This window comes from Xenopus laevis, chromosome 1S (assembly GCF_017654675.1).
Source record: "Xenopus laevis strain J_2021 chromosome 1S, Xenopus_laevis_v10.1, whole genome shotgun sequence".
Lineage (NCBI taxonomy): Eukaryota > Metazoa > Chordata > Amphibia > Anura > Pipidae > Xenopus > Xenopus laevis.
In genome coordinates, this window is record NC_054372.1 from 55,553,204 (window position 1) to 55,572,730 (window position 19,527).

The following is a 19,527-nucleotide window of genomic DNA, read 5'->3' on the forward strand; positions in this document are numbered from 1 at the left end:
GGAAACGTTGCCTTGTTTGTGAAATGCTTATGGGCTAAATAAATCACCTATTTTCATGCAGCAACTATTTTTGGTCTGCTTCTGGATTTTGTCTATACTGACTTTTGTCCCTGTGCAAGGAAGGGGATTTCTGGTTGAGCACCCACCACTTCCAACAAGTGGAAACCTCACAGGTAGAGCACTCCAGTATTGTGAACCAACAAGATGCTTGCATTAAACAAGTGACTGGTAAATTCTACCTGCTGATTGGTTGATATGGGACTTTTGAGGTCTCTGGCCTCTCTGAGCTTACCTTTCCATGTGCCAGAGCGGGTTGAGGGGGTCCACATCACTAGTTAGTGCCCCTGGGCAAACGTAGTGCCTTTTTATTACATTAAACTCAAAGAATTTTCTCTATATCTATACTCTTTAAAAAAAAATTATATTAAAATTACAATATCCCCATATGGATTGCCTAAGCGCTGGATAAGCATGAAATGTGTTAGGCTCCATTAAAAATGTTTTAAAGAGCATGAATATAGAGAAACTTCTTTGAGTATAATGTTTTACCTCTCTTTGGTCACTAGAGGTCTCTAACATACTATAGTGTGTATTTACATCATTAATATAGTGTTCTGTAGCCAAGTCTTTTTGTATGATTATACCTTTGTATTACAAAAACCCAAAAAATGTAGTAAGCCAACAGATGTATGGGTTATGAGACCTGGCATTGGTTAATACATTTCTGCAGAAATAGCAGAGATTGATGGAACATGAAAGCTATATACCAGGTAAATCAATTTTAGTTTCTTTACTTTTGAGAGTGTTTTGTGAATTTAGTTTTAAAGTGCACACTTATAGGGCAGGTGCTGCAAAAGCAGTAATATATGCAAATTAGTTTGGAGACTGTTAATTTGTAGTATAATGGAGACACAAGATAGACAGTGAAAATTTATTGGGCTGGTGGGAGCTGTTAGGGTCTCTGTGTACTTGACTTGCCAGGGACTATTTTGAACCCCAGCCCCCAGGACTAAACATGACCATAGAGCAGCTCTACTAAGAGTACCGTAAATATAAAGCGTACGGACCCGGTGACAAAAAAAATAACCACGTGACAAGAATTGAGTTCACCAGGGTTGCCAGGTTTCCAGCCAATTGGGCTACTTTTTGGGCCTTTGGTTGGTTTGTACTTTGGAAACCTGCCAAAGTTTTTTTCTTGCCCTAAAATGCCAAGCGTGTATCTCCCAATGCATGTTGGGTAATGTAGTTTTTGTTCAACAATTTGCCAACTGCTAAGTTTAATGTAGAACTACAATACCCAGCATGCAATGAGACTGACTTACCAGATTTTGGGCTCTGTACCCCCATCTCCCATCCCTCTCTGCAGTGACTTTCCTCCTTTTTTTACCAATATTTACTGAAATTGTATATGTATTAGAGCCTTATGGGACCCCTATACCTCCCCCTCTGTAGTTACATCCCTGGTGACGGGTGAATCTCTCCCATTCTGCTTCTTGGGAACATTTGTCAAAGTGAAAAATTCAAAAAGGTGTATTTTCACATAAATTCATTAATTTCTTTAGAATTTTTCTCACTCCCCATATTGTGTTGTTTTTGTGCTACTTTTGAAGTGCTTCTTGGCTACTTTTGGAGCCGACTTTGGCTGGTTTACAGACCCGGAAACCCTGGAGTTGCCCAAATAGCGAGGAACCGGCCGCCCTTTCAACCACGCACACTGTATTAGTAATAGTAACGTTCCATGAATAAGAACTATCTGTATATTTAGCAGCCAGCACCGATAGTTCATCATAAACTCCCGCACAACTACGATTTCCCTACAGAGACAAGTGGGCGTGACTCGATGTTCTTCCTATACGCTTCTTCCGCTTCTCCTTCCTTTCTCTTCCGGTGACGGCGGTTCCAGGTATGGCCGTCTTTGCTTCAATTGCAGCTGCTCTCTGAGTTTACTATCCGTCTCCATCCTTGTCGGTGTGTTCCTCGTTCCGCCTGTTAATGTCTCGTTTTCTACGTGTGGCGTGAGCCCAGTTATTTTAGGATTATATTGTCCGCAAATTGAGTCCATAACGGGGCGAGCCTGGGATGGGAGCTGCAGGTTTTCTAAGGCCTACTTTAGCTGCAGTTTTCCGGGCACTGCTTCCTTGAGCACGTGGGACAAAACATGAATCGCAGCTTGAAACGTGCGAGTAGCCGCAGACTTGAGTGCGATGTGTAGCAGAGGCACCTAGATAAGCTGTGACTGAAGCATGGTGTTTCTCTGTCTCTTTAGCTTTTTCCTCGTTGTCTTCGCTTTCTATTGTAACGTGAAGGCTCTTGTTTTCATTGCCTCTAGTCTAGTGGCAGCAGCAAAGTCTGTGTTTAATGCTATTAGTTTCCCTGCTCTGTAATCAGTCTATAGATGTGTGTGTTAGTTTCCCTGCTCTGTATTCAGTCTATACATGTGTGTGTTAGTTTCCCTGCTCTGTATTCAGTCTATAGATGTGTGTGTTAGTTTCCCTGCTTTGTATTCAGTTTATAGATGTGTGTGGGCATCCCAGCAGCTTCATGTGACATATTCCAAGGGAATGTTTATTAAGTTGACCCAATAATAGCAGTGAACTGGTGCCGTCTCATTGGGGATCTGAACAGAAGCAGCTATGTAACAGTATTCCCCAATGCAGACACTAATTTCCCCCTATATGCCTTTACTTTCTAACTTTTTGTTCCTGAGAAGAAATCCTGTGCTGCCAGTGACAGGTGAAATGAAAGAATCTTGTATTTTTAGAGAACCATTTAAGTTGACAGAATGCAAAGTGTCCTGATGGCTTTATTGCCGTGCATGTCCAATAGGATAAGCGTTGGATATCTAGACTTGTGCACGTGGGGGTATGGTGATGATGGATAATGTAGAAATGTGAGCCCTAGAAAACAAAGGAAAGATTCCTATACGGTTGGAATTGTTCCTCATATGTTTATATACAGAGCTGTCACTAGAATGTAACTGGTCTGCTCCACATTTAAAGGAATTGTTCAGCGTAAAAAAAAAAAAGTGCAAATGGGCTGTGCAAAATAAAAAATGTTTCTAATATAGCTAAGCAAAAATGTAATGTATAAAGGCTGGAGTGACTGGATGTCTAACATAACAGAACACTACTTCCTGCTTTGCATCTCTCTTGGTTTCCACTGATTGGTTACCAGGCAGTAACCAATCAGAGACTTGAGGGGGGGCACATGGGTCATATCTGTTGCTTTTGAATCTGAGCTGCATGCTAAGGATCAGTTGCAACTCACTGAACAGTTATGGGCCCCCCTTCAAGTCGCTGACTAAAGGTGGCCATACACAGGGAGATCCACTCGTTTGGCGATGTCAATAATCGAGTGGATCTCTCCAAGATATGCCCATATTGAGGTGGCCCAACCATCCGATCAGAATGGAGACAATACGGGCGGTCAGATCGCGAGGACCGCATAAACGAACAGATGCGGCCGTGATCTGGCGGGTTTTTTTTTTTATCCTGCCCGATTTTACATCTGGCTGACTTTCGGTTAGATATCGATCAGGGAAGCCCGTCGGAGGGCCCCAGTGTTCTGTTCTGTTAGACATCCAGTCACTCCAGACTTTATACATTACATTTATGACTAACTATATTAGAAACATTTTTTTTATTTTGCACAGCCTATCTGTTTACCCAGTTTTTATTGTTACACTGAACTGTTCCTTTAAGATGTATTTTCCCAAGACACGGGTAACTGTTTTGGAGGTAAAGTGGCAGTGTCTTCATAGACATTACTGGACAAGTATTCTGGGGATAATGCTGCATGACTGTATAAATGTATGTTGATGACAAAACACCAACATATTTTAGTAATGTGGGGGTAGAGAAAACCTCAATGGCCATGGTTGGCCCGACCTGCGGGTATCGGTTTGACCCACACATCACTGATAGAAACATAAAAAACATTTAAATAGAGTGCAATGCAAATACTGAAAAACCACTTTGGTCACTCTTGCTAGAAATCTTCCAGGAACAGGTAACAAACCTTGTAATAAGGCAGTAATTTGGTTCAACCAATTATAGTAAGTCATATTGATAAGGCACTAGCCCCTTAAAATGTTCTCTTGGCGCACTGATTATTTAAGGAACAGTAACGCCAAAAAAATGTGTTTTAAAGTAATGTACTGATACAACTGGTGAATTTGCTTCAGAAACCCTACTATAGTTTATATCAGGGATCCCCAACCTTTTGAGCCTGTGAGCAACATTCAGAAATAAAAGGAGTTGGGGAGCAACATAAGCATGAAAAATGTTCTTGGGGTGCCATATAAGGGCTGTGATTGGCCATTTGGTAGCCCCTATGTGGTTTGTCAACCTACATTGGGGCTCTGGTTGGCAGTACATCTGTTTTTTATACAACCAAATCTTGCCTCCAAGCCTGGAATTCAAAAATAAGCTCCTGCTTTGAGGCCACTGGGAGCAACATCCAAGGGGTTGGAGAGCAACATGTTGCTCACGAGCTACTGGTTGGGGATCACTGGTTTATATAAACATGCTGCTGTGTAGTCATGGGGGCAGCCATTCAAAGCTGAAAAAGGAGATAGGGCACAAGATACACAGCAGATAAACTCTGTAGTATACAACTGGATTCTTCAGAACTTATCTGTGTGTCCTGTGCTTGAATGGCTGCCCCTTGGCTACACAGCAACTTGTTTATATAAACTATAGCTGTGTTTCTGAAGCAAACACACACATTTTACAGGGTAACCATACATTGTATTGTCATTCCTTTAAAACACTTAATTTTTTGGTGTTACTGTTCCTTAAATGTGTTAATCTACATCAGTGATCCCCAACCAGTGGCTCAGGAGCAACATGTTGCTCACCAACCCCATGGATGTTGTTCCCAGTGGCCTCAAACAGGTGCTTATTTTTTAATTCCTGGTTTGGAAGCAAGTTTTGGTTGTATATAAACCAGGTGTACTGCCAAACACATCCTCCTGTAGGCTGTTAATCCACATATGCGGTACCAAATAGCCAATCACTGCTCTTATTTTGCAACATCCAGGAACATTTTTCATGCTTGTGTTACTCCCCATCTCTCTTTACATCTGTATTTTTCCCACAGGTTAAAAAAGGTTGGGAATCCCTGATTTACATAGTGCTGTATTATGTGTTGTTTTTCTGCTTTGCATCTTGGGGCCCCCAGATGATAAAGAGCAAACTTCAATAGGGACACTGGTAGAGTAGCATTACAGTACAGCATTATAAGCACTTAAGCAGTGTCTGGAAATCTGCAGCAGTGTTTTCTATCTCTAATCTCTGATGCTCTTTCTTTTAGATATCAACAATGGCTCCCCGCCTCACGTACCGTCGTAGGCTGTCCTACAATACAACCTCCAACAAAACAAGACTGTAAGTGTGCAAATGATTTCTTTTCTAGCTTTCTGTTCTGGTGGTTTGTTTTTAGCCTCAAGATAATGTTTCACTTTATTGATTCATTTGTTGTCTAGATCTCGGACACCAGGTAACAGAATTGTATACCTGTACACCAAGAAAGTTGGCAAAGCACCCAAATCAGCATGCGGTATCTGCCCTGGAAGACTCCGTGGTGTAAGTAAACCAATTTGTTCCAGATTTTTCGAAGTATATCATCTATAATTATCTTGGACAGGCAACTAAGGTTTACCTCAAATCAAACTACAGGGATATTAACCTGGCTTTACCCCCCTCCCAATCTACTCTTCTGTTAATCCTTTTCATTCTATTATTTGTCCCATATTTTTTTAACATAACGTTACTGCAAATAAATATTACCATCTATCTTTAGAGCAAAGCTATGGGGAGATTTGCTGTCTGCCTGTTAAAATTTGCTACCATGAGCATCAAATCTCACCGAAAATGCCAACATTGTAATTGCCGCAAGTAAATTATATTAATTGCGGGGAAATTGCCTGCTTGCAATTAAGGTATTGCATAACATGGAAATTATACAATGCCTGAGCTAGTAAACTGTCTTGAGTATATTTATATAATGTGTATACTTTTATGTTTCTTCTATCCAGATCCGTGCTGTTAGACCTAAAGTTCTTATGAGACTGTCAAAGACTAAGAAGCATGTCAGCAGAGCTTATGGCGGATCCATGTGTGCAAAATGTGTTCGTGATAGGTAAGGCTTATTCTCAGCAGTGTCAGCTCTTGAAATTGGAATTGCATTTAAAGGACCAGTTACATCAAAAAAAAATGTAAAAATTAGTATACATAGAAAAAAAACCACCAAGTAAAATTACATTTTAAAATCGGCAAGCATTTATTAAGAAATAACTTAGAAACGCCGCTTTCGCTCTTCTTCAGAAAAGGCGACAATCCAATTGTACGGCGCTCAATTTCTCCTCCGTAGCTATCTCCTATAAGTAAGGCAGGGAGGAGAAATCAAGCGATGCACGATGGATCAGATCGCCTGATCGCTTTCTGAAGAGGAGCACAAGCGGAGCTTCGGTAAGTTATTTCTTAATTAAGAATTTGTGATTTTAAAGTTTGTCTTGGTGGGTTTTTTTTCGATGTATGCTAACGAATTTTTTTCTGTAAATAGTTCTAGGACCTGGAGATAGTTAAAGAATATTTTGTGACGTGTTTCTGGTTTGCACTGTGTGCCAAACTAGTTTCATATGAACAAAAGCACATTTTGTTAGCCTCCCTGTTCCCCCCCCCCCCCACACACACAGCTTTTAACACCTGTAAATGCCCCTAAGTCTTTAATTACCCCTCGATGCAGAGTCAGCGCAGCAGAGCTCACGGCACCATCTTCCGGCGGTTTGGTAATCTTTGGGTCCCTTCTGCAATTTCCGTGGCTTTCAGGGCATGCGCAGTTGTTCAGGATCGGCAATTTACTACAACTGCGCATGCGCCGATACGCTGCTTACTTACTGAAGTCTCCCGAAGCGGTGAAGATCGCCCCTGTGAGCTCAGCTCTGCTGACTCTGCTTTAAGGGGTAATTAAAGACTTAGGGGCATTTACAGGTAATAACACCTGTGTGGGGGGGGGGGGCTGGGAGGTGGGTTATGGAGGGTAGGGGTTTTCATTAGATTGGGGTTTTGCTTCTTTAAATTTGTGGATTATGTGGGGTGACATCCATCTGGCTTAGTGTATTTGCATTATGGTAAGCAAGTTTGCTAGGAATTTGTATAAATGGACTTGATGCAAATATGCTTGCTTCTTGTGATTGGCGAGGTGGGATGCTGTTGTATCCACATATTTTATTGATTTTGAAGTTGGTGTACTTTCATATAATATACAGCCGAAAGATACACTTTGGATTGTACTTGGTCCCTATGAAACAGTGGTTGCTTTCTTTGCCCTCTTTTCTTTAGCCTTGCCTAATTTGTCTAAACTATTTTGGCACATCATTTGGATAGATGATTTTTTTTTTTGATAAACGGATAGAAGAGCTAGAAGCGCTACTTCCAAAAAAGTTTCCAGCTAAGTGGGAGATGTATATGTTATGGGTAATCTAGCAAGATCACCTGTATGTAAGCAATGTTGGCAAACAGGCAGCTCACCACACCGCAGCTTCTTTAGGAATGAGTGGGAGCAGGAAATGAATGAGTGAAATGACAGGCGAGAGCAGAGCTTGGGCAGCTTACAAAAAATGCCATGTTGGGTGCCAGAGGAGAAGCCATAGTCCAATATCTGGCACTGACTAAATCTAACACTAACAAATGAGTTTGGGTTCATTGCTCTGAGAAAATACAACCTCACATTCTTTATAAGGCAGAGGTTACTGGACTTTTTCCATTGTGGCCTCCTGATTTAAACTACCAACAAGGTTACAGATTAAGGAAAACGCTGGTATATCTGCCATTCTTTCACGCATTCTTTATCTTAAGACTGGGCTTTCAGATGTCTCCAGGGAAGCATATAGGTACTTTCCCCAAATCTCACCTAAACTGGCCTTCAACTTACTCTATGTTCCCCCATGGGGGGGCACCACTGTTTTAAGTGACTGCTACATGTGCAGCATGAGGCTTGTAAATATTTACTGTTAAGAGATTTATTTATTTTAATTATGAAAAGATTTTTTTATGAAATACGCACAACTCTTGTTTCAGGATTAAGCGGGCATTCCTTATTGAGGAGCAGAAGATCGTTGTCAAAGTATTGAAAGCACAGGCACAAAGCCAGAAGGCAAAATAACATAATTTTTGCTTTGTAACATAACAATAAATATGGTTAATTGTTTAGCTGTTTCTGTGTTTTGTTTCATTTTTTTGGTCAAAAACTGCAGTAGATAAACAAAAAGTTGGAGCAAGGCACTCTGATGGGTCATGCACAGATCAGACCAGTAAGTAAAAATATGAAAGTTTTATTTAGATTATAAACATCTCACGCCTAACACGTTTAGTGTCACTGGGACACTTAGTCATAGGCTAATTTGGTGAGTTACTTCATTGGTGAAATCTTTATGCTTAAATATACTTGGTTCAAAAACTGCAGTAGCCCCACTGCTTGTTTTATACCATTGTGTGCAGGTCTCAGGGTCTCCACACTTTCCACTAAAGTGTATATTCACTTAAGCAACAGTACTCCAACAGGTCCTTGAATAGAGTGGAGTGACACTAAATGCTGGAAAATGCAATAAAAAGCTTCTTAAAGGATCTGTTGGGGGGGGGGGGTGCTTAGTAAAATTCAAAGTTCTGCAGCTGGGCTATGTGTATTTTGATTTTAGATGTATGTGGAACATAATTTTTAGGTGACGTTTACTTGTTTCTGATTGGAGAGAGAAGCGTGGTCAGTGGCCACTTTCAGTTTTGAATAAGAAGCTGGGGAATTTGGAGACTGCAACAAAGAATAAGGACCACTCTAAAATGTACAGTGACAGTGCTCATCCTTCAGTCTGAGGTGTGAACAGTGCATGGCATTAGAACCTGAATCTGAGGTGTAAACAGTGCTGGTGCCAGTTCATTTCAGTTCAGATAACATTTTAAAGCTTATACAAAGGTAAGCAGTCACAGCAGTGGGCTGTTTACTGCCTATTGAACAGTGCTGACATAGCCTATATTGAAGAGCAGTATAAAAGTTGATAATTAGGAAAGTCTTTTAGATTAATTCCTCTTGCCGATGTGTCAGCTGTCTTTAAAAAAAGTCTCCAAAGTTGGTATGTAGATCAGCACCTATGGCAATAGAGAAAAAAAATAAAAATAGTGCAATATGTTTAAATATTACATCAGCACCCAGTCAGTTCTTTTCTTGAGGTGTACTTCCCCTTTAAACCTCTCACTGTTATTGGTGACATGCATGATTTCTCCAATCTGTTACCACCACCGTTTTGCCTACTGGAAACATGTTTAAAGGGATCCTGTCATCAGAAAACCATGTTTTTTTTCAAAAAACGCATCAGTTAATAGTGCTACTCCAGCAGAATTCTGCACCATTTCTCAAAAGAGCAAATAGATTTTTTTATATTCAATTTTGAAATCTGACATGTGGTTAGACATTTTGTCAATTTCCCAGCTGTCCCTGGTCATGTGACTTGTGCCTGCACTAGGAGAGAAATGCTTTCTGGCAGGCTGCTGTTTTTCCTTCTCAATGTAACTGTGTCTCAGTGGGACATGGGTTTTTACTATTGAGTGTTGTTCTTGGATCTACCAGGCAGTTATCTTGTGTTAGGGAGCGGTTATCTGGTTACCTTCCCATTGTTCTTTTGTTTGGCTGCTGGGGGGGGGGGGAAGGGAGGGGGTGATATCACTCCAACTTGCAGTAAAGAGTGATTGAAGTTTATCAGAGCACAAGTCACATGACTTGGGGCAGCTGGGAAATTGACAATATGTCTAGCCCCATGTCAGATTTCAAAATTGAATATAAAAAAATCTGTTTGCTCTTTTGAGAAATGGATTTCAGTGCAGAATTCTGCTGGATCAGCACTATTAACTGATTCATTTTGAAAAAATGTTTTTCCCATTACAGTATCCCTGTAAGGACTTTAAGGTGCTACATGTTACAGTTGTAGCAAGGGGGAGGCCACACATTTATTCCTTTATCCAAATTAGTTACCATCTGAGTTCCAAGTTCCACCTCTGAGAGCTGATTTTTCTTTATAGATAAAAGCCTTCATGTTAGTTTTATTTATTCATGTATAATTCCATAGATAAATATGCCCAATAAGCGTTATTCTTCTGCATATTTGGATATAGCCATAAAACCAGGAGCACACATTTCCTCTCATAAGGAAACCTTATCCAAAATTAAAGGGCACCTATCACAGCCAAAATCAAACATATATTAACAATCTGACCAGTTGAAGCTAAACACGTTTAATCAAACTACATATATCGTTTTTTGAAAAAACTGCAGGTTTTAAAAAAATCCCTTACTTTGTCAAATGGGTTCTTTCACTGAGGGAGGCCATATTGAGACTATAACAGAGACTCTAATATGCAAATTTCAGGAGCATGCTCAGATTGTAACACTGCTTTGAGTATTCTACCCAGAATGCCTTGTTTTAGTAAACTCCTCCACTAGAAGTATCAGGAGATTTCCCTATCTTGTTCCCTGCTGGTGATGTCATTATGCAAATGAAGGGCACACACTAACTTCCAGAAGGTGGCACCACTACTGTACTGCAGCTAACACAGAGGTTTGGCTGATTTGAAAATAGCTTAGAAGGGTTGATAAGCAAGCAAGGAATTTCAACTGAGCATGTGCGAGATTTCAGAGCTACAGTTGGCTGGGAAGATATAGGTAGGAGGAGCCAGTGAAATCCAAGATGGCTGCCTCAGCTAGAACTGCAGGGGAGATCTTGCAGAAGGTATAGTGAGCTGATCATTTACATTATACAAACAATTCTAACTGTTTTAAAAATCGGATTTCTTGAACTTTCACATAGTCTATTTACTTAGTAAATGATTTTGGTCATGATTGGTGAACTTTAAGCATTGGCCAAAACATCAGCAAAAATGGTATTTGCTTGGATTTTCAGAAAATGAAGAATTTGTAGAATGTTATTACCTCTAGAGTTCTATTTACATACAGTGAAGCCTCCATTTTACATACCCACTATAAAATGGGGGTTCTACTGTACATAAAGTAGAGTAACAACAGCAGGAAGAGGTTGTGCACAACAAAATGTCACTAGCACAGTATCAGCTGATTGGCTTCTAGCAGAGAAGTCAGGACCAAGAAGGAAGCTTTGGGATAAAGTCCAAGTTTGCGGTAACCAGAAAGGGATCAGAAGTAGTCGTCGTCAATTTCCAGGCAATAGTTCAAAGACAGGCAGAATAGTCTCAGGTTCAGGCAAGGTCAGAAAGTCAAGGAATACAGATAATACAAATTTAGGAACACCCGGAAAAGCTTTAACAAATCCTATAATCAGACGTTGAACCCGTGACCTGGAAGTCCTTATATTTCCATGCGGCGGGCGTGTGACGTTATTGCGCTGGCCCACGTGGGTCATGGGCTCTGCCATCTTGGACGCGGCACCGCCGGAGACGGGAGCACCATCAGGCGCCCCTGACACATAGAATCTATGTTTATACATTATATTTTAATCTAGGGGAAAGCTGCTTTGTTTCCAAAGTGGCAGAAGAGGGGTGATGTGCAAAATACATATTATAATATTATAGATGTTTCTATCTACACATATATATATAGTGAGGCAGAGGGTTATAAGCAACGGAGAGATGAGTGTGGGGGTAACTCAGCAGAATCAGAAGGGAAAGGGTAAAAGAAGACAGTGAATAGAGTGAGGCCATGGATAGGTGGGGGATTCAATGGAGCAGCAGGGCAAGAAACTGTAGGGGTTAATGTGCTTTGTGGCAAATGCACTGAGAGAATGGTTGTAGTCAAAACCCACAGCCAACCTGTACCAATAAGATTCAATAATGAATGTAGTTACACAGCTATACACAGGTTCATTTATAGTTCTATAACACACACAGGGTTTGTCAGACCTTCTGAAACACAGTTGCCCTTACACACATTAACACAAACAGTTAATTTACACACAAAGACACACACATACACTGGCATTCACACTGAGCTTAACACAACAGATTCACACTCATCTGCCCTGGGAAAGAAGCTGCTTCATCAGGAGGAGATTCTCTATTGTGATTCTCACATTCCTCACACAGTTAAGGAGCAGGAAGCTTCTCACAGAGGGAAGGGGCAGGGCTAAACCAGACTGCAGTAGAGTAGGGAGTTGGGGAATTGAAGGGGTGCGGACCCTATTCTTGAATGACCAAACCAAGATACAGGAAACAGGAGGAAGCAGGGTTTAACCTTAACCCAACAGTAGCATCCTAATCACATATAAACCCAAGGATAGATGAATAAATTCCATCATCAGACTTCCCTCATCAAAACAAACACTTGTTTGCTGATGGCGAAACATCTTTTTTTCATCACCATGCTATTATTCCAAACAGACTAAACAAAAGGGCCTGACAAATCATAAATTATGATTAATCCCCATTTCTCTTACAAACTGAAAATACTGATTCTGAATATACAGGTTCTTTTTATGGAGACTGTAAATGTGCTAGAGGCCCATGGAAAAATCCAGTGAGATGTCAGGAGTTGTAGTTGGAGTATTGAATGTTTACTATCCCTGCCTATTGTATATCTTATTTCTCTCTGTCCTGCTTTTATAGGGACTTTGGTGGCAGTTCTGTTCCACCCTTACCATCACCAAATGGAGGTTCAAGGCAAGAGATATAAAAGGGCAATATTTACTTAAATAAATATATATACCCGTTCGGTAAGATTCTTTAATATACCACTTAATTTGATATAAATATTTTTGGGGTATAGTTTTCCTTTAATGTGCCTCTGCCTTTGATTTGGGTGCAATACTGGAATGATGGCTGCAGGAGCAAAGAGAAGCCAAACAAAGAGTGCAATGCTTTGAGAACAAAGCATTGCATTGTGGGAGGTGTATTTGATGTAGTATTTGTACCGATATTTCAGGTGCCAAATATCAATCTGTGAAGGTGGGTCTAGCAGGGATTTTGCTCTAAAAGAGTCTGTACTATTGCTTTGTATGAATTCCCAGACACTGTTAATGCACATGGCAGATTATCTGTCCCTTGGGGGCCATTGGCACACGGCTGTTTTATTACTCAGCACTACTGGTTATGGAGGGCCTACATTACACTCACTTGCACCTCTCCTGTAGGGAACACATTTACGTTCCGTACAATCAACTCTCCCAATGTCTATACTATCCAGCTTTCACATTCACCTCAGGGAATCTCTTACTTCCCCCACCCAATCTCTCCTCTGGCCACTCCCGCTCATTGTAGCAGGTCATATAGGCGCTTAGTTCAGTATATAGTCCAATGTTCCCGGCTCATTAACCCATTCCTACAAACTCCCACTGCCATACTCCGTGGCAGCTTTAAGCGGAAACTCAAATACTGCTGATCCGCCATACCGGACAACGTGGAGCATACGCTGATCCGTGCCATTAAGAGTGGTTAGACGAAGCCCACACGCTTACTCCGAAAGGGTTCACGTTCCACCATTGGCAGCATGCCAGCGTAATTATTAGAAGTGCTATTTGCAATCAACTTAATCTATGCGCACTGCTTCTGTATCTCCCTGACTAAACTGCAAGAACAACGCATCTTTCCAGCTTTGCCTTCTAGTCCCCAAGCCCCGCCTTCCTCTCTACACTAATCCCTCCTCCCGCTGTCTGCATCGCCACGTCAGACTGCTCAGCTCCGGTTTGATTGGTGCCGCGCAGTCCATTGCAGCGCTGCTTCCGGGGGGCTTGGTACGTGCTCTGTACTGCTCTCCAATTCAATGCAACCTACTGTTTTACACTAGCAGCACACAAGCATTATTTGCACTTTTTAAATCTTTTAAACTGCGGGTGATTTCGTGACTCCTCTCAGTAGGTGTTCATACGTCAGATGTGCAGGGCTGCTGGGTGTTATTTAGTCGACAAGGTATTGGTGGGCGGAACATTGAACTCAAAGGGAGGCTGGGAGTTATATGGGCAGGAGTGTGTTGGGGGCAGTACATTGAATTGTCAGAAAAGCTGGGATTTATATGGTTAATAGGGTACTGGGGGCAGTACATTGAATTGGGCAGAGTACTGGGAGTTATATGGTCAGGGGTGTGTTGGGGCAGTACATTGAATTTGAAGGAATACTGTGAGTTCTATGGTTAGTTGGGTATTGGGGGCAGTACATTGAATTGTCAGAAAAGCTGGGATTTATATGGTTAATAGGGTACTGGGGGCAGTACATTGAATTGGGCAGAGTACTGGGAGTTATATGGTCAGGGGTGTGTTGGGGCAGTACATTGAATTTGAAGGAATACTGTGAGTTCTATGGTTAGTTGGGTATTGGGGGCAGTACATTGAATTGGGCAGAATATTGGGAGTTCTATGGTTGGAGGGTATTGGGGGCAGTCCATTTAATCGGTAGGGATGATGGGGGAGTTTTGTCATCAATAAGGTAAGGGTGGTCTGGTCTGTACACTAAATGCCTGTGAAGTAGTGAGTTTGTGGCAGTTGCAGGGATACCACAATCCTCCAATAAATTGATTGTTCCTTTATTGCAGGAAGGAAGCTGTAAGATTTCAAGATGGAGAGCCTGTACCGGATCCCGTTTACGGTGCTGGAATGCCCCAACCTTAAGCTGAAGAAACCCTCCTGGCTGCACATGCCATCTGCGATGACTGTATATGCCATGGTGGTTGTGTCCTATTTCCTCATAACTGGAGGTAATGGCTGCGGGTGAAGAGGATGTACAGTCTGCTTCTGTCATTGCAGTTAGTTCATACGCATTCTCCTACTTCACAATGCTCTGTTTTAATAGTCTAGTGTGGAGGGGATTGTTCGGAATCTTACATAAAAGTGAGCTTTTAGTACACAAGTAGGTAATGCAACTTGTACCAAATAGTTCCAGTTTTTGGAAAGTTTGCTTCTGAAGTCTGTAACACAAAGCTCAGTGCTGCGCAGCCTCATGCGGAAAGTTCAGAATTTGCAAATATTGGTGCTTTAAGAATATTAACCAGGGCTTAATATCCATACATTATGCAGCCCCTCAACGTGCACTTATTAGAAGTGTCCCCGATTTTACAATTGATCTGGTAACCTTAGATTACAGAATGTGCACAAAAGTGAACCCAGTGGGAAACGGCTTCTCGCCCTGCAGCATTTTTATTTTGCTATTGGGCAGATCGCCTTACCCTCCTTCTACCTACCCTCAGATAATGATTTATAGAGAATGTCACTTGTCGTGGGTAACCGGTTGGGTAGTGGATAACATTTTTTTATGTAAGTAAAAATGTGAAGTGAGTTAATCTGATTCGTCCTGCATAGGACTCTAATACAGATAATAAACTCCAGTGTCTTATACTATCCTTCTAACATGGCACATCATCAGTTATTAGATACAAACATAAAAAATTGCAATTTATCCCATCTTTGTTTACACACCTTTTAGTACCACCCAGAAGTGGCAGAAAAGTGCCTGAAAGTACATTATGTATTATGAGTTATTTACCCACATGAGGGCAGCAATGGAAGAGACGCAGGGAGACATCTACTGCTGCAGTTACATGAGTCTAATTATTTTATCACTAGACCTGTATCTTGAACATGACCTTGTCTTTGTGAATTTAGGAATAATATACGATGTGATTGTGGAACCACCAAGTGTTGGCTCCATGACTGATGAACATGGGCATCAGAGGCCAGTGGCTTTTCTAGCCTACAGGTACAGAGTTTTTATTTTATTTATTTAAGATTTGTAAGCATATTCCATAAAGCAGACCAAAGCGCTACAGATAAAGTCATTCAATTTATAGTACTTATTTATAGTAGTATAGTATGTATGTATGTATGTATGTATGCATGGTGGTCCAATGATCCTAACCAGTAGCCATTTATTATGGTTTATTGGACAGCCAGGCAAATACTGTTTGAAATAGCAATTACCTTTTTTAAATAACTTAAAAACCATTCAGAATATTTTATTTAAATAAATTGTAAAGTTGCTTAGAACTACATTATGCAAAAAATGTTATTGGTGGAGATCCTTTTTTATGAAACAAAGTTATATATGTCTGGGCATCAATCCACAAAGGAGCATCCTTATATTTGCTTTTCTTGCTTGCTTGCAGAGTAAATGGACAGTACATTATGGAAGGCCTTGCATCCAGCTTCCTCTTTACAATGGGAGGTCTTGGATTTATAATCTTGGATCGTTCCAATGCACCAAACATCCCAAAGCTAAACCGGTTCCTTCTGCTCTTTATTGGCTTTGTCTGTGTCCTTCTCAGCTTTTTCATGGCCAGAGTTTTCATGCGGATGAAGCTTCCGTAAGTTAATTATAAGGGCTACCACGGACGTCAATTACTTATAAATGCATACACAGTAAAGCTATATAATTAAAGGAGAAGGAAAGGCTAAAATGGAGTAATCTTTATCAGAAAGGTCTATATAAATACACCAGTAAACCCTCAAATTAATGCTGCTCTGTGTCCTCTATCAAAAGAAACACAGCATTTCTTTCCTTCTATTGTGTACACATGGGCTTCTGTATCATACTTCATGTTTTCAGCGTAAACCTCGAGGGCTAGGGCTTGAGCATGCTCAATTTGCTCCTCTCTCCCCCCCTCCCTGCTGTAATCTGAGCCCAGAGCTATGAGTGAGCAGGGAGAGACTCATGCAGGAAGTGATGTCACACCAAGCTAATATGACAGCTGCTATCCTAAACAAAGAGAGAGAGTTCTAGAGCTGTTTGCTCAGGTATGGTAAATTATTCTGCAGAATAAATATATTGTTATAGCTTGCACTATTGTGGCTAATCTATTGGCAATAAACTGCTTTGGTAGCTTTCCTTCTCCTTTAATGGACAGGTATATCACAGTTTGTAGGCTATGCAGTGAGAGGATTGAAGTTTTTCCCACCCTGAAAAAAACATTCTTAAAAAAACCTTTTGGGTGCAAAATACTTTTCCTAAGCATTACATATTCCAGCACTGAACACCTCCATTTGCATCCAAAAAGACACATTGGGGCATATTACAAAACTAAAAAATCTTTTTTTTTGTTTTCTCCCAAAATTAAAATTCGGCACAACGTCATCCGTTTATTTAGGGGAGTGTACAACAAGTTTTGGTGAATAAACTCCACATTGGTAAATATTTGTTTAGCATTGGGGAACATTTACCTCCTTTTGTTAAGTGAAACATAATATTTGTCAATTTATTAAGAGCGCACAATTGGTTTTGATTGACTCTGACTCTCGTTATCTATGTCATCTCCTCCGTGCTACAATCCCAAATATATATTTTCTCTATGGCATAAAATCTCTAGTAAACTTCAGCACATTTGCATTTTTAACAGTGTATCTATGATTTTAAATAAAACACATGCAGTGTAATTGTAAACATACACCTGGTGAACTGAGGTAAAGTTTGACACAGCTTGATGAGGAGCAAATTCACCTTTTTCATAAATAAGTGTTTACCTAGTAATGTCCTTCCATGTCATGGGTAAAACACATTGTATAATAGTCTCCATTTCTTAATAATTCCAGTTGTTTTTTTATATTTAAAATACATTAGATTAGCTGGGCACTAAATCCATTTTGATTTCACCAAATATTGAGTGCACACAATAATTTGCTTATAGAAAATAGAGAAATCAGAAAATGGCACCATACCTTCAGTTATAGAATGTATATATGTATATATGTATGTGTATATATATATATATATATATATATATATATATATATATATATATATATATATATATATATATATATATATATATATATATATATATATATATATATACACACATAGAAGATACATAATATTTAATGTTTTTGGTTCAGCCCAATAACAAGGATTCAATAAAATCTAACTAAACTAACTGCTCCTTTGTAACATTTTGGTTCACCATATTTTTATTTTGCCGATTCTTCATGTAATTTCCATTTAAGAGCCTCTAATGCAAACAGTACATCCCTTGTAAAGATACAGTAGCTTAGTCTTGAGTCATAGTTTATTATAGGTGTCTACAATACTGAAATGCAAGTGAAATATCATTGTGATTTGTGTCTGTCCTTGCACAGTTTACTTGCATTACCAGCATTAGTAAATTACCCTTAAAGAGCGATTACGTTTGTATTTAATGAAAATCTTTGCTATTTTTTTTTAATTGCAGTGGATACCTTATGGGATGAACTCTACATGTTGCCATCTAAAAGATTGACAGCCACCTGAGCAGTAATAAAAGTAGAAGCAGTTTGCTTTACTTTCAAGGGAAGCAGCACTTGAATATGAATGTAAAGAAATGAGAGAATGGATTTTCTTCCATGGACATCACTTGCCAGTCACAAAATATTTTTGTAAATTGTTTTCACTGCTTTAGTGTGTCCTTATTTAGTTCAGAATAAAACACAATTTTGCTACAATTATTGCATAACAACCAAAAAAAGGTTGCATTTTACTTCTAATAATTAATTTAAGTTTTCCAAACCAGTGGCTCTGGAGAAATACAGCTATGTTACCTATTAAATCTTATTAAACCTTATTGTAATTACTATGAATTCTGAATGGTAACAGAAGTCAGTGTAAAGGCTAGCAGAAGAGAAGCAGTTGCTAAGGCGTATAAGCCTGGCAACAGTATTCATAATGGACTCATGCCTCCCAACTGTCCCGTTTTTAGAGGGACAGTCCCTCTTTTGACAGCTCAACTCGCAGTCCCTCGTTTGTACTAGAAAGTCCCGTTTTTTTTCTGCACTGAACAGCCAGAAAAGAAAACAAAGTTTCTAACTTAATTGGCTTTTGGCAGAGAGCCCAGAACAGCCACAGCAGCAGATAAGATAATTTTGTAACAATTTCAAGATAAGCAATTAAGTAATTGTAACAATATAAGATAACTGGTCCCTTGGGAAAAGTTAGACTCACAGTTTAAAGGGCAATTCACCTTCATTTGCAAAACTGTAATAACTGGGGGAAAAAACACAGAAATATGTTCAAACTTTCATAACCTGCCAAATTTTGTAAAATGAACATGATAACTAGGGGGTGATCAAAAATGGCGTGATCAAAAAAAATTTTGCCACCCTATGTGCCACCCTCTTTGTTTACAGAATTTTGGGAGGTATGTTGACTGGAGAGGTGACCATCTCTGGGGGGGGCAATTAACAGATGGTTAAGTAACTAAAAGTTACATGCATCAGAATGAGAACTACCTGCCAGCACTGGTACAGTTGGTGTTTGGTGCAAATTCCCTGAAAGTTTTTTTTACAGAACTGCACATTTCACTCTGTAGTGAGGACAGTGGGGTTGTGGAATGCCCTGCCGAATGTTGTTGTGATGGCTGATTCTGTTAATGCCTTTAAGAGGAGCTTGGATGTTTTCTTGGATAAACCTAATATCATAGGCTATTGTGCCACTAAAAAAAACTACTATAGATATTAGTATGTATAGTTTATGTGAGTGTATGGAGGGTTTGGTGTGAGTATGTGTTTTTTTTATTTAGAGTGGTTGAACTTGAGGGACATGTAACTAATTGGCAGAAATGTGG

At 40.0% G+C, this 19,527-nt stretch overlaps 2 protein-coding genes and 1 long non-coding RNA gene across 8 annotated transcripts; 2 read left to right on the forward strand and 1 right to left on the reverse strand.

The window, feature by feature from the left end:
* Positions 1-1,875: 1,875 nt before the first annotated feature.
* rpl34.S (ribosomal protein L34 S homeolog) lies at positions 1,876-8,211 on the forward strand. 2 transcript variants are annotated; one of them, NM_001093842.2, is made up of 5 exons: positions 1,876-1,903; positions 5,314-5,387; positions 5,486-5,585; positions 6,038-6,141; positions 8,082-8,211. In NM_001093842.2, exons 2-5 carry the CDS (start codon positions 5,323-5,325, stop codon positions 8,164-8,166), a joined length of 354 nt encoding a protein of 117 aa, NP_001087311.1. In that variant the 5' UTR covers positions 1,876-1,903; positions 5,314-5,322; the 3' UTR covers positions 8,167-8,211. The 2 variants fall into 2 exon arrangements, with proteins under 2 accessions (NP_001087311.1, XP_018093216.1); XM_018237727.2 differs by having other exon boundaries at positions 1,898-1,968.
* Positions 8,212-8,319: 108 nt separating this feature from the next.
* LOC121399304 lies at positions 8,320-13,535 on the reverse strand. Its single transcript, XR_005964894.1, has 2 exons — positions 13,403-13,535; positions 8,320-9,143 (listed from the first exon to the last, which is right to left on the reverse strand). It is a non-coding gene; the product is annotated as an uncharacterized LOC121399304 (long non-coding RNA).
* An 80-nt stretch (positions 13,536-13,615) lies between these two features.
* Positions 13,616-18,528, forward strand: ostc.S (oligosaccharyltransferase complex subunit (non-catalytic) S homeolog). 5 transcript variants are annotated; one of them, XM_018238993.2, is made up of 5 exons: positions 13,616-13,744; positions 14,539-14,700; positions 15,605-15,698; positions 16,105-16,302; positions 18,160-18,409. In XM_018238993.2, exons 2-5 carry the CDS (start codon positions 14,562-14,564, stop codon positions 18,176-18,178), a joined length of 450 nt encoding a protein of 149 aa, XP_018094482.1. In that variant the 5' UTR covers positions 13,616-13,744; positions 14,539-14,561; the 3' UTR covers positions 18,179-18,409. The 5 variants fall into 5 exon arrangements, with proteins under 5 accessions (XP_018094482.1, XP_018094491.1, XP_018094475.1 ...); XM_018239002.2 differs by lacking the exon at positions 13,616-13,744 and adding an exon at positions 13,745-13,864; XM_018238986.2 differs by lacking the exon at positions 13,616-13,744 and adding an exon at positions 13,764-13,919.
* Positions 18,529-19,527: the final 999 nt, after the last annotated feature.

What these genes read in the sequence shown, in the direction of transcription:
- rpl34.S (NM_001093842.2), top strand. Translation starts at nt 5,323, where the DNA reads ATGGCTCCCCGCCTCACGTACCGTCGTAGGCTGTCCTACAATACAACC. An exon ending in GCCCTGGAAGACTCCGTGGT is followed by an intron (nt 5,586 to 6,037) that starts GTAAGTAAACCA and finishes TCTTCTATCCAG; the next exon opens with ATCCGTGCTGTTAGACCTAA. An exon ending in GCAAAATGTGTTCGTGATAG is followed by an intron (nt 6,142 to 8,081) that starts GTAAGGCTTATT and finishes CTCTTGTTTCAG; the next exon opens with GATTAAGCGGGCATTCCTTA.
- ostc.S (XM_018238993.2), top strand. Translation starts at nt 14,562, where the DNA reads ATGGAGAGCCTGTACCGGATCCCGTTTACGGTGCTGGAATGCCCCAAC. An exon ending in CTATTTCCTCATAACTGGAG is followed by an intron (nt 14,701 to 15,604) that starts GTAATGGCTGCG and finishes TTGTGAATTTAG; the next exon opens with GAATAATATACGATGTGATT. An exon ending in GTGGCTTTTCTAGCCTACAG is followed by an intron (nt 15,699 to 16,104) that starts GTACAGAGTTTT and finishes GCTTGCTTGCAG; the next exon opens with AGTAAATGGACAGTACATTA.